The sequence below is a fragment of the Platichthys flesus genome, chromosome 19 (assembly GCF_949316205.1).
Source record: "Platichthys flesus chromosome 19, fPlaFle2.1, whole genome shotgun sequence".
NCBI classification, from domain to species: Eukaryota; Metazoa; Chordata; class Actinopteri; order Pleuronectiformes; family Pleuronectidae; genus Platichthys; species Platichthys flesus.
The window spans coordinates 7,285,177-7,298,271 of record NC_084963.1 but is presented as its reverse complement, the minus strand read 5'-3'; the positions used below and the strand labels follow the sequence as shown (position 1 = coordinate 7,298,271).

At 41.0% G+C, this 13,095-nt stretch overlaps 1 protein-coding gene across 2 annotated transcripts in view; it reads left to right on the top strand.

Annotated features, from left to right (window-relative positions):
- LOC133974669 (rab GTPase-activating protein 1) overlaps positions 1-13,095 on the top strand; it is a 60,169-nt gene that overhangs the window by 36,361 nt on the left and 10,713 nt on the right. For both annotated transcript variants that reach the window (XM_062412319.1, XM_062412318.1), the window contains 10 exons: positions 3,068-3,181; positions 4,813-4,887; positions 5,465-5,590; positions 5,711-5,854; positions 6,143-6,184; positions 6,386-6,514; positions 9,658-9,750; positions 11,079-11,189; positions 11,560-11,664; positions 12,719-12,802. In XM_062412319.1, coding sequence (XP_062268303.1) covers positions 3,068-3,181; positions 4,813-4,887; positions 5,465-5,590; positions 5,711-5,854; positions 6,143-6,184; positions 6,386-6,514; positions 9,658-9,750; positions 11,079-11,189; positions 11,560-11,664; positions 12,719-12,802 — 1,023 coding nt within the window. The remainder of the gene's footprint in view (positions 1-3,067; positions 3,182-4,812; positions 4,888-5,464; positions 5,591-5,710; positions 5,855-6,142; positions 6,185-6,385; positions 6,515-9,657; positions 9,751-11,078; positions 11,190-11,559; positions 11,665-12,718; positions 12,803-13,095) is intronic.

Below are 13,095 nucleotides of genomic sequence, written 5' to 3'. Positions count from 1 at the left end.
AGCACTATCCTATATCTTTTCCTCCTTTTCTCTTAATCACGTTAACTCTCACTTCCGTCCACTGCTATGAGACACTGGATATGTTTTCCCTCCCACCTCACGCGAGCCTCTTTCCGAACCACTGTTAAACCGAACAGACAGAGGGACAGAGAGGAAGCTAATTGGCCATTATGTCAGAAGTCTTTGTACGTGCTCTCAGCACTTCAGATAAGTATAGCTAAGTGGTGCTCGTGTAAACATGGATCCTTATCATTCACTGAGAGACTGAAGCACGGTGTAATGGGCCCTTCACACTGGATGCAGTAACTCCACCCCTGTGCTCCTCAACTCATCAATACCAATAGTTTTTACCAGCCAGAAAGGACAGAATATTGAAAAAGCTAGAGGACAACTTTTGGAAAGCACTCAGCTGACCTCTCTGGATGGGATACGTAACGTGCTATGTTGACTGGTAAAACATTGTGTTTATTAAACACAAACGATTTAATGGCCGAGAAACAGACCCTACTAACTCCTTAACAATAAACATTACTCAAACTTCTCCAAGCATCTACTCTTGTTTGCATTGGTAACACATACACACACAGAAAACGCACACACACACATACACACACAGCATTAACTATGACTTATTGGGTGTGGCAGAGGTTTCGGAATGGACTTAAAAAAAGGTCACTGTTGTTGTTCTCTGTTCCCCATTTGCTTGCTTTGTTTTACCATTCCTTTCTTCCTGCATTTCTTCTTATTCTTGCCTTATTTTTGTTTCGCTCTCTTCCTCTGTGGAAGTTGGAACAGTAACCTTGGTAAAAGGAAGGGGGGGGGGGGGTCTTAATGTATAACAGAGGGAGTAAGAAAGTATAATTAGCTAAGGGGGGGGAACAAGAGAGACTTGAAACTTACCCTGACATACACCACAGGGTTGCAGGATGGTACTGCATGTAGTAGGGAATTTAACTGGAAGTGCCTTTGAGCAAGGCAATGGACGGTGACAAACTCTTTGCTTTCTGACTTTCCAGTTCAAATTGGAAACATTCTTGGATCAGTGAAGTCTCACATTAACTGGGTCATTTAACACACATTTATTGTGACGTACCGCTGACTAAAAGGCAACCCATCTTTCCCCCTGTTGACTGTCTCATTATCTACTGATGGCTCTAGAGCAGAGTCTCAGCACCAGGCTATATACTTAAACGAATTTCTGCCTAACAAGTTAAATGAATTCCCTTTTTTTTTGTATTATGTCTTAAAACTTCAGAGTCTCACTGCCTCCAAATGCCACACTCACGCACTACTTTATTAGGAACACCATATTAAAACTGGGTAAAGCCCTTATTTGTTCTCAGAACAGCCTTGTGGCTGTGATTCCACATGATGATGGAAACACTCCTTTGAAATCCGGCTCCTTGTTGACATGCCTGCGTCACATTTCTTTGCACATTTGTCAGCTGTATAGTCATGTGACGAATCTCCCGTTCTACCACATCCCCAAGGTGTTCCGCTGGATTCAGATCTGGTGAGCGAGGGAGACCTCTGAAGTACACTGAGCTCATTGTCCTGTTCCTGAAACCTATTTTAGGGAGGACTTCTGCTTTGGTGCATTATCATCCTAGAAGTAGGTATTGGAAGATGGGTAATTGTGAGTGTAAGGGGATGAACGTATAAGGGGATGAACGTATTTGGCAAAAAAATAGCTTGTGGACAGAAAAAAACGTTTAGAAAGTGTGAATGTACAGTATTATCTGAGTCTAAGGGTGAATACGCCTTGAACTCTAAAAGGATTAGACTGGTCCATACAACTGGAAAGGTGCTATATAAATACAATCCATTTGTCATATCTGTTTAATATAACACCAGCTGGATGGTTGACAAAGGGCAGGAAGGCTCGATGGAGTCAAACTTCAGCCTCAACAAAAAGATTCATTAGACAAGGCAGTGTTTAACGTTTTTGAAGTGTCTGATCCTGTTGAGCTTGTGTCCAGTGCACCCTTAGGTCTCCGTTCATGGCTGATGGGAATGAAACCCAAACTGGTTTGACGTGTTGTCCCTTCTAAGATGCCTTTCTGCTCACCACAGTTTTAAAGAGGTAGATATCTGAGTTATCGTGGCCACTCGGTCAGCTCGATCTGCTCTGGCAAATTCTTCACTGACCTCAATAAATCATTGGATTTTTAAGTTTTTTTTTTTGCAGCAGCATTCTGAGTAAACTCCAGAGATCGCTGGGGAAATCCCAGGAGAACATTAGTATCAAAACTACTGAAAACAGCCCATCACGCACCAACAATTATTCCACAGTCAAAGTCATTGAAATCCCATTTCCCCCCCTTCTGATGTTTAATGTGAACATTAACCAGCGCTCCTCAAATGTATTTGGACGATTTTATGTCTTGCACAGATTCCACATAATTGACTGATTGAATAATTGTAGGAATAAGCAGTTGTGCAGTTGTCTCTAATAAAGTGCTCAGTGCGTGTTTATGAAGACATCTTTGACTGTGCATCTGATTTGTCATGTAATGGCTGCGGTGTCTTAGAGTAGCATTAGTTATTTAGAAGCTGTTTGCTCCAAACACACTGATCATCAATAATGAAATGAAGTGTGATTAATCTTTGAGAAGCGAGGCCAGTTTGGAGTATTTACCGATCGCTCCGGGTTTGCGTGTGTGTGGCTTTTCCACTGTTTGGCTCTCCGTCATCACAGTGGAGGGGTTTCCCACAGAATTATGTTTGTCCCAGGCTTGTGTAAGGCGGTTGGTGTTGTTGTCCCACCTCTGTATCCGGATGCTGGCTAATCTCATCTGATCTTGTGTCCTTGTTTTTAATTTTCTCAAGCTCTATCGATGGTTTGCCTAAAATGTCCCTGTTATTCTTCCTCTTGTGCAACCGTGAGGTGGATGTTTGGAGTCGAATGAAACGCAAACATGTTTTTTTCTAGCAGCATGTTAGCATCGAAACTATGAGCATATTAGCCTGTTTACAAAAGTAAAGGAGATAAAGCCGTCCCGCAATTCACTTGTTTCACACATTTTGACTTTTTGTCTCTGCTTATCCTCCTTTTTCTCCCTGTAAGGAGTCCCCCCAGGACAGTGCCATCACCAGAGACATCAATCGGACATTCCCAGCTCATGACTACTTTAAAGACACTGGAGGGGATGGACAAGACTCACTCTACAAGATCTGCAAGGTGGGACACTAACAAACACACACATACCCTCTAAAACTCTTATTGATTCCCACCAATGCTTTAAAATGTAACTCCACACCTTCCTTCTGTGTTTCAGTTTGACCCTGACATGCATTTATAGTTTCATGATTGCTGAGAAACTATAGTTTGACATTAAAACCATCAGGAGCACTGTATTTCATTACTTTAAAAAATACATAACCACCTTCTTGTGAAATTGAATCACCAGTTTTTCCGATAAAACAGTGCAATTATTATGTAAATGATTTGCTCTACAGTAGGTCAGGTAATAATGTTTGTTGAGCAATAGCTGGAATCGCTAACACCGAAATGAACTGTTCATTAATTAACTGAGCAGCCACTCTGTTTCTGGGTGGTTCAGCGAGTTCATAGCTGTCAGCGGCTGTCTAGGAAAGCAAAATAATGTTCAAATCGAACACACACACTCACACACCAATCTACTGTAATTAGTCCTGTTGCATAGTCGACTCACACACACAGACACACACACACACAAACACACACAAACACTCTGTATGTGCGAACCTCACAAGAAATACTTATTGATGGTGAAGTGCTTGTCCTCTCTTTCTCAACACGTGAGTTTACAGTTAGACGTACACATATTTCATCCTATAGTTCCATATTCCCACGTGGATCCAGCGTGTTCCCAACGTTTCCTTCATTTTCATTTCATTCATTATGGATAACTCAGGTGAGGGCATCCATCTCTTCTCAGACAGGCACCTCCTCAGGTGCGTTTGAATAATTCAGTGGCACCCCCTTTTCTCTGTGTGGATTGATCCACACTTTGTTTGACTTGTTCCTATTATTTCGGTTTGTAGCTCAGTATGCCACGCCAGCAGCCGCTCAGCAGCTCTTAAACATAATTCAAGGTACTCTATTGTCAAATAAGTCCGGTTCAAAAACAAATTATCCAAGAAGAACTGGAGGAATCTCTCTGTACGTCTGTCTTTCTGTATTTCAATTTATTTTCTCGACAACCACTAATCCAATCAACTTCACACTGCAAGGAATGTGCAGTGAGGACTGTGATTATTCTTCAAGTGTGGTTCTCGAGAAAACATCATCCTCCCCCTTGATGAGAAGAAACAAATGGAATTCACCCCAGAAGGCAGTGAAGCACCTGTACAAGAAAGGCTGAACTCAAGTGTATTGGTCCTTTCTACACTGTCAGCCAGACACTATCAGAGCAAAGAAGGCGCTGGGTCTTTTTAAATAATATTAGAAAGAGCAGGAACAAATTCATAGAAAGTTGAAACTGCCATGGATAGACTCTCAACTTCTCTTTCTGTCTGAAGCCATGTTACACGTACAGCCGAGCTTGAGCAACTTTTCCTAACAATTCAGGATTTATTTATTCACCTCATGTTTTATCTCTGGAATCTGTTGATATCATAAATACCATGTACTGTAGCTTCATAAATGTTCATTTGAATCATACCGTTACAGGCTCAAGACGCAAGAAGACAGTAATATTTGAACTCCAGTCCATTTTACTGTTGTTGTTTTTAATATGCACTTTATCATGATTTTATTTCGCTCATTTTCCCTTGAATTCATTGTAAAACTGACTCGCCGACTCTGTTTGTCTTTGTCTTCTCCTCCAGGCGTACTCTGTTTATGACGAGGAGATTGGATACTGCCAGGGACAGTCCTTCTTGGCCGCTGTGCTGCTGCTGCACGTGAGTTCACATATCAGCTGGTTTCCCCGCAAAGCTTTTCAAACAATTTCACGACCAGACCGGAAATGTTTTGTTTTCATTAGACGTCTATATCTTTTTGAAATTCCACGAAGTTTGAGAGTGGAAAACTGGTCTGGCTTGTTTTGAACGTCAGCGAGCCTTTCCTGTGTAGTCAGTTTAACAGCTGATCGTATGATGGACTCGTCCTGAATAATAGCAGAAAGATGGAAGATGGAAGGTTGTATCTCTTGGATACAGTCTTTTATTATGTATAAATCATTTTATGTTGATCTTCCATCCTTGTGCTTTTAAGAACACTGTAGTCAATGGACATGTCAACACTGCCACCTAGTGGACAAACCGTGTTTATGCCTTTTTAGGCGCTCATTGAATAGGGAATATGTGTACCAAGTTAGCTAGTTTATTCAACAATTTAATAAATAACCTGTGAAGTCTAAGGTACATATTTTGTCTATAGTGCTACATATGTAATACAACTTAAATTTGACTCACATCTTGTATTCTTAGTAAAAATAGAATAAGAATTTGAATTAAATCTCTTGTGTCTCTCCCTCAGATGCCAGAGGAACAAGCTTTCAGTGTCCTGGTCAAGATCATGTTTGATTACGGGCTCAGGGATCTTTTCAAGCAGAACTTTGAAGATCTACATTGCAAGTTCTTCCAGCTTGAGAGGCTCATGCAGGTGTGTGTGTTTTGCTTTTATAGATTTGCAGTCATTTTTCTGATCGCACGCCGTAGCAGCAGGCCCTCGTTAATTAACCTCTCTCCACATTACCCCTCTACATCTTTCTGTCTTTAACAGGAATATATACCAGACCTCTACAACCATTTCCTGAACGTGGGTCTGGAAGCTCACATGTACGCCTCTCAGTGGTTCCTCACCCTCTTCACAGCCAAGTTCCCTCTTTACATGGTCTTCCATATCATCGACCTGCTACTGTGTGAGGTTGGTAATGACGAACACAGACGGACCACAGTTTGGTTACAAGTCACACATACTTTTTTATTATTTGTGCATTTTATTGTTTACGAATACATTTTTTAAATGTAATATAATTGATTTGATTCTAAATGAATTTGCTTACTGTCTGTCCATTTATCCGAAAGTAAAGTCAGTAACTCAGAAGATACAAAACCTTTCTTTTGTGTGCATACTCCTGTGTATGCATACACACCTAAAATATTATTTTTCTTTTCGACATAAACATAGATTTTCTTTATTCTTTCCCCTCAGGGCATCAGCGTGATCTTCAATGTAGCCTTGGCACTTCTGAAGGTAAGCTGGCAAACACACACGCATGCACGAACACACACACACACACAAATGCATAAACAGAAATTAAAATATACTGCTTATATATTTTTCATATATCATAACAATTTATTTCAACAATTATTGATAAAGGCTTCAGAGGAGAAAAAAGGAAAGATCTGCTACTCTGATAAACATGCACTCAATTTTTTTTATTTTTCTCAGACATCAAAAGACGATCTGATCCAGACAGACTTCGAGGGGGCACTCAAGTTCTTTCGCGTCCCGGTGCCAAAGAGGTACCGCTCTGAGGAAAATGCAAAGAAGCTGATGGAGCTGGCCTGTAGCATAAAGGTGAGTGTGGAAGAGAAGAGAATAGAATCTTAGAAGCTGGAGCCTGTCGCCCTCACATGCATCGTATCAACTGAGACCTCAGGTTTCAACTCTATATTATCACCTTAAATTTGCTTAACTTAAAAAGCCCTGACAGTACAGTCACAATTTTGAGAACTCTATAGAATCCATTGCCAACCTCCTGAAGATTTCTCCTTAAATACCAGTAGGGGCCACTGTTGATCTTTAATACAGACTAAATTGATGCTTCTCACACACACACAGACACACACTCATGCACACCTGTGTCCTGACCTGTTTGGAACAGTCTGGCCTAGTTTAGAGGGCCTGACTTTGAAGGTAACTTTGGGTAGAGATATTTATGAGACCTGTAAAGGAGCCCACATGGAGAGAGGTTTTAGCTTTCTGGTTCCCAGTGAGACAGGTAGATGCACAACAAGCTCATCCAGCAAAGAAAAATCCAGTGGAGGTAAATCCGAGCCAAGAGGAGAAGCTGTGATGCCTTGAAGATGTTTTAGTTTACATCTTATAAGCATCACTTCATGAGGTTGGGCTGAAGGAGCCTCTCTAATGGGAAGCAAACGCTAAACCCTAATCCTCCTTTGAAGAATCTTATACTATATGCTACTTTTGCCTCGTTTGACATGTCTCTATGATTTATTTAGCTATTAGGTCAAATCTAGATTTTTTCTTTACGGGTTCTCTGCTCCCGTTTCGAATAAAATCACTTCAAGCTGTTACATAGAAGCAAATTGAGGAAGTTATTTCCGGAGCATGATTAGGCAAGAAAAAAATATTCCTAGATCTCATTTGACAAGTTGACCTCGGTGAGTTCAGTTCAGTCGTAGCTTGAAATTAAATTTGAGTGAAGGTGGACTAATCTAAAGCTTGGATGTCTTGGATTGTCTGACTTCTGAGTGATGGTGACCTCACTGACTCGTTACTGAAAGGACCGAGAATCTACACAGAACCTTCCTGAGGGAGGAAGCGTGTTCCTCTTGATGCTGATAAAAGCATAAAGTGACGGACAGAGATATTGGCTACATTGATTTAAAGAGTTCATTTTTATAGCTGAGGTTACGGTCACACATCTCTGTCCTTGACCCTTAAGCTGTTTACTTTTTCATCCCCTGCCTCTATGCTTCATTATTCTTACGTTGGAAGCAGCTCCAGAAGTGCACAATCAGGATTACAGTGCGTCACAACTAGGGGAAAGACATAGTGGTTGTGAGGTTAAGGTTTCAGTAAAGCTACATGCTGCCTTTACCCATGAGAAGAGATGCATCTAATTTAAACAATGTAACCGTCACTAGCCACATGCTTTAATGCGTTGTTTACGCTGGCGTTGTTGTTAAGCAATGCATCCGCTAAAGGGCAGCACTGAGTCAAAAATGTCAATGTTGACTGTCGGCTTCATCGGATTCTGTTTATGGATCTAAAGTTGAGCATAAATGAACCTGGAGATGGCATCTACTTTTAACCATAGTAGTATCCTTGAGTTCAGGTGGTAGATATCGGGTGGAAAACAAATTTACTTTGTAATTGACGTTGAAGGTCATTTGATTTCTAAGGATTTCAGGTGAATATGAGACGAAAACCCTTGTGAACGACAGTCAGGTCACATCATTTATTCAATAAACAATCTTGAGGTCAAACCAGGATCATTTTCTTTTGTCTCAGTGTGAAGTTATTACACCTTCTGGCTTCTGAAGCTGACAGATGCAAATTGTTGTGGAGATTTAAGGGAAATCATGAACGTGCTTATTTTCTGTCTCTTTAAGTTCCTCCCATAGTGCTCTCTGATTGTATACCAGTAATTCTAGGTGTTTATAGTTAACAGCTACACACAGTATCAGCTTGACCATGAAAAATATAGTGGATGAGTCCTGCCCTGTTTGACCTCTTCCTTGTGTCTGTCTTCCATTTATAGAGCAGACTTAATACACTTAAGAGGCCGCACGCAAACACACACACACAATGTGCACACACAAGCACTTACAGAACGACAACATGTGGGGCATGCAGTCCAAGCTCTGCCAGCCTCAGTAGGTGATAAGTGCTGGGAGCATTTAGATCATCAGATATACTCTAGTTTAATACTCAACCTGAGATTGTAACACATACAGGGAGACACGCACGCAACACACAGCTTTGATGCCGCAGCTGTTACCGGACACAGAGAGGACAAGCAGGTCTCAGTTTGCAGACAGTGTTGGGTTCTTTCTTTCATGCAGAAAATCAGCCACATGCTGTTCATTGAATAGTAGCTGTCTTTTAAAAAGCCAATGTAAGGCAGTGGCCGGGCAGTGAAAGGCCTGTTGATGAAGCCGCTTAAATACAGTGTGTGTGTGTGAAACGTGAAGCTGTAGGCATGAATGTGACATGTGTGTTTTTAAACGGGAGATGGTTTTGCTTGATTGGAGGTGAACCACTGGACACAGGACTAAATCTCTGAAATTTGGTTTAAATATTTTTATCGTAAGATAATTTGATTCTTCTTTTTCATCGCTTCCGTCCCATGTGAGAATCGTCGTTAACACGTCTACTTGCTCATTGTGTATTTGTGTACACAGTTTCCTGTTGTTTTCTCACGTGGTCGCACTTTGACGTTTTAAGACCATTTTACAGGGGGGGGGGGGGGGGCTGGGGGCTGGCAGGAAAAGTTCTTTTAAAATGTCTGTAGCAACAGATTGGGACATTTGTGTTTTCACGTCAAGCCACTCTGGATAATTTTGAGTAAATGTGAAAAATGTGAAACATTAAGTGCATGTCTGAAGGCAGCTTGAGTGTTATTTCTAAAAGCTTAAATTGTAGCTCTGCATCTAAAACAACATTGTGTGGTTATATGAGTAACTTTGGATTCTGTGGACAGAGATATATCAGTGAAATAGCTTGTCAGACAGAATGCACATCGGAAATCTCTGCACATGTAAAAATAACATCTCACTCCAATGCTGGACTAAAGAACACTTCAGTCCAAGAGTAGGAATCCTGTGTCTGTGTTTACTAAAGATTATTATGAGTCCTCTGGCAGCCGGAGACCATTTTTTATTCCCTTTCTTCCTCATGTGTATATGTGTGTATATTTGTGTTCTTGGTTTGTGTGATGCAGCTTTCTCTCCTCTTCTCCCCCCCACCAACAGATCAGCCAGAAGAAGCTGAAGAAATATGAGAAGGAGTATCACACCATCAGGGAGCAGCAGGAGCAGCAGGAGGCCCCGATCGAGAGATACGAGGTGGATATAATCACTGGCCTTTATATACCTGCACATTGAGCATAAACCATTCGGAATTCAGTGACATATAAAATTATATCTTATCAAATTGTTGAAATATGATCTCTCAACTCTTTAGCAAGGATAATGCTCCGGTTACAATAGATAGTATTGTTGTAATCTAAATAAGGATGCGTCATTACAGGGTTCAATTTTCCTCTGTGTTTCATTGATTTTTCAATTAACATGAATGTGTTAAAACCACCACCACATTCACAGCAAACCTCCTTTATTTACCGTAGAATGTGACAGTCCCTGTTCTAGAAGACAAACTACAGAGGACCCAAAAAGCCATTCATTGTAAAATGTCATAGATCATCTCAAGGGTAACGGGTTGGTTGTGTACAGTACAACATCATCAGTCACAGTGACTCATCTTCTTCTGTGTTTGCTCTTGAAAAATGCCTTAAGCGTGCCAAAAACTATTCTTATATATTTTTGTATACGTTCAAGCATTACACCGAAACATAATTGCTTCAGCTGGTCGGTTCAGTTCTCATAATCCTCGTATGAAGATGCTGAGACATTTCACATCTTCACAAATGAAATTCTGCTTTACTGAATGAATTAGAATTATTTTAAACATCCCCCCATCAGTTTGACATCACTCAGTAACATTGATGCTGCTCTACCGTGCACATCAGAGCATTAAATTGCCCACTCGTGTCTGTTTTCATACAGTTTCAGATGGATTATTACAGAACGACAGGTTCAACACACACACAGATAAACAAGACAATCTTCTGTGGTTTATTGATTTACAGTACAACCAATATTCATACATTCATACAGTGCTACAATATTCTCCGCTTCTTCTAACACACACATTGTGGATCTGTGTCTTGCATGTCAACATAGACTGAAAATGGATTCTTTTAAATCAGTGCTTGAAAATAGGGACATTTGAAGATTTCATAATTTAACTCCTATGCTTGTCATCCTGGGAAAGTAAATTGTGTGTGTACTACATATGCATGTCAGTGTTCATACAAGTATTTGTTGCCGTTCATTATATAAACACAGGTTGTGCTCAGTTAAACATTACAGACAACTCTTACTGTGTAATTATTCTCTCACCTGATCACAGTTAACTATTACTCTCACACGGTTTCACTCTGTCAAAAAGTTGCTTGTTGCTTTCGAGCAGGAAGAGATGCGTACACATTCATGATTAACTCCTGTCCCCTGCTCTGCTTTGTCTTCACTCTCCTTCCTCTTTCACGTCCCTCCACTTCTCTCCTCACACACGATCCAACCTTTTCTTCCTCCCTCTCTCTCCTCCTATCCAGAGGGAGAACCGACGTTTGCAAGAGGCGAACATGCGTCTGGAGCAGGAGAACGACGACCTGGCCCACGAGCTCGTCAGCAGCAAGATAGCTCTGCGTAAAGACCTTGACAACGTAAGCCGCAGATCGAGAATGTGCTTGTGTAATTTTTCGGAGCAAGCGTGTACCACAAACATGTGACACTGCTGTAAAGAGACCAAGTGGGCAAGTTGTGTGGTTCATGAGGCAACAATTTAGCAAGAACTGAAACGACGTGAGGGAGTGTGAAATTATAAATGTGATTGTGCAACAGGAACATGAACATCTAGCAAACAACTTTATTTAAACTGAATCTTGATTTACATTTGTATGTGTTGTTCGTAGTTTCACTGAAAAGAGACTGGAGAGAGAACGCTTGAGAAGAAAGTAGGGCGACTCTAACTTTCAGTGACCTCATCATCATTCGGTTATTTTGTGTGTCTGTGCGTGTGTGTGTGTGCGACAGGCCGAGGAAAAGGCAGACGCCCTGAACAAAGAGTTGCTGCTGACTAAACAGAAGCTTGTGGACTCTGAGGACGAGAAGAGGCGACTGGAGGAAGAGTCTGCACAGGTTAGAGCCAGCGAGAGAAACCTCTTCCTGTTTCCTGCTCATGCCTCAGATAGATGTTCCACTTTAAAACATCACAGGATCACAGATGGAAGAGAAACACTACAGTGTCAGCACTATTGCAGCATGCAGGCATCTCTATCTCTCTCTGACTCTGAGCCTGTTGTCTGCATGTTTTTTTCATTTCAACCAAACACAATTCCTTGCTGCACCTGATCTTACTGGTATTTACTGGAAAGTTGTCTTTGTTGTTGTCCAGTGGGATTAAAAGCAGACACACTCGTACGTGGTTTCTTTACGTGTGATTTTATTCTTTAATAACCGGGCTGTAATTTACATTTTTCTGAGGCTAAATGCACAGACTAAATAAACAAGAAGCCAGAAATTTATCTGCAAAGACCAAATCTAAACAAAATATGAATTAAACGCACAAACATCTGTTTGTCCCTTTGTTAGTTTCTCTGTACTCATCTCTTTATCATATTTGTCCGTCTATTCACCACTTAATTTGTTAGCCTGTCCATGTCATTTTCACCGTGTCTGTTTTCAGCAGAAGCCAATCTAATACCTTTATCTCTGTCACTGTTGTATAATTGGTGGAAAATACCTTAGTCCAAGCACGTTCAGGGTTTCCTCCATCATTCTGTTATTTGTATAAGGGCTCACGCTCTCCATTGTCAAACCTTCAAAGTCTGAGGTTGTCAGTTCATCTTTGATGTTGATTTTCTTGAGCTCAGTGAAGAATCCCCTACAGGCAGAGTCGGACCTGCTGCCCTCTGTTCTCCTGTGTGTTCAGCATTGTCCTCCAAATGCCTCCTGTCTTCTCGTGTGTGTAGGTGTAGCTGTGAGTGATGTATGTGCCTGCATGGAGGTTGTGTAGAGGGTGTGACTTTGCCCTCAGCTTCAAGTCTGCCAATATCTTTCTCTGACCTCTTTACATTTCATGGCAGTCACACGGTCTCTGGGGCATCCAGCTCCATGCCTGTCCTTGGTTTCTACCCTGCTAACACTGTGTGTGTGTGTGTATGTCTGTGCGTGTGTTTGTTTGTGTCCACAGCTGAAAGAGATGTGCCGACGAGAGCTTGATAAGTCTGAATCAGAGATTAAGAAGAATGGCTCCATCATTGGAGAATATAAGCAGGTATGTATTGTGACTTAAACATGTGCTTTGGAATTTGGAAAATGGATACAAAAGATGCAACTGTTGAACAGTAATCACATTCACTCTCAGGAAAACCAATTCAAGTAATATTTAAATCACATTTAACCAAATGGTAACATCTGTATTATTAGCGAGGACCAAGGCCTTAAAGGGAGTCAATAAAATCTTTAAATCACTCAGCCTGTGTAAAATGACATTACAATTGGTGGCAATAGGTCAAATCTCTTCGCTCTGTACAGAAAAAGTGAACTAGACACAAAAGATTTTTAGAA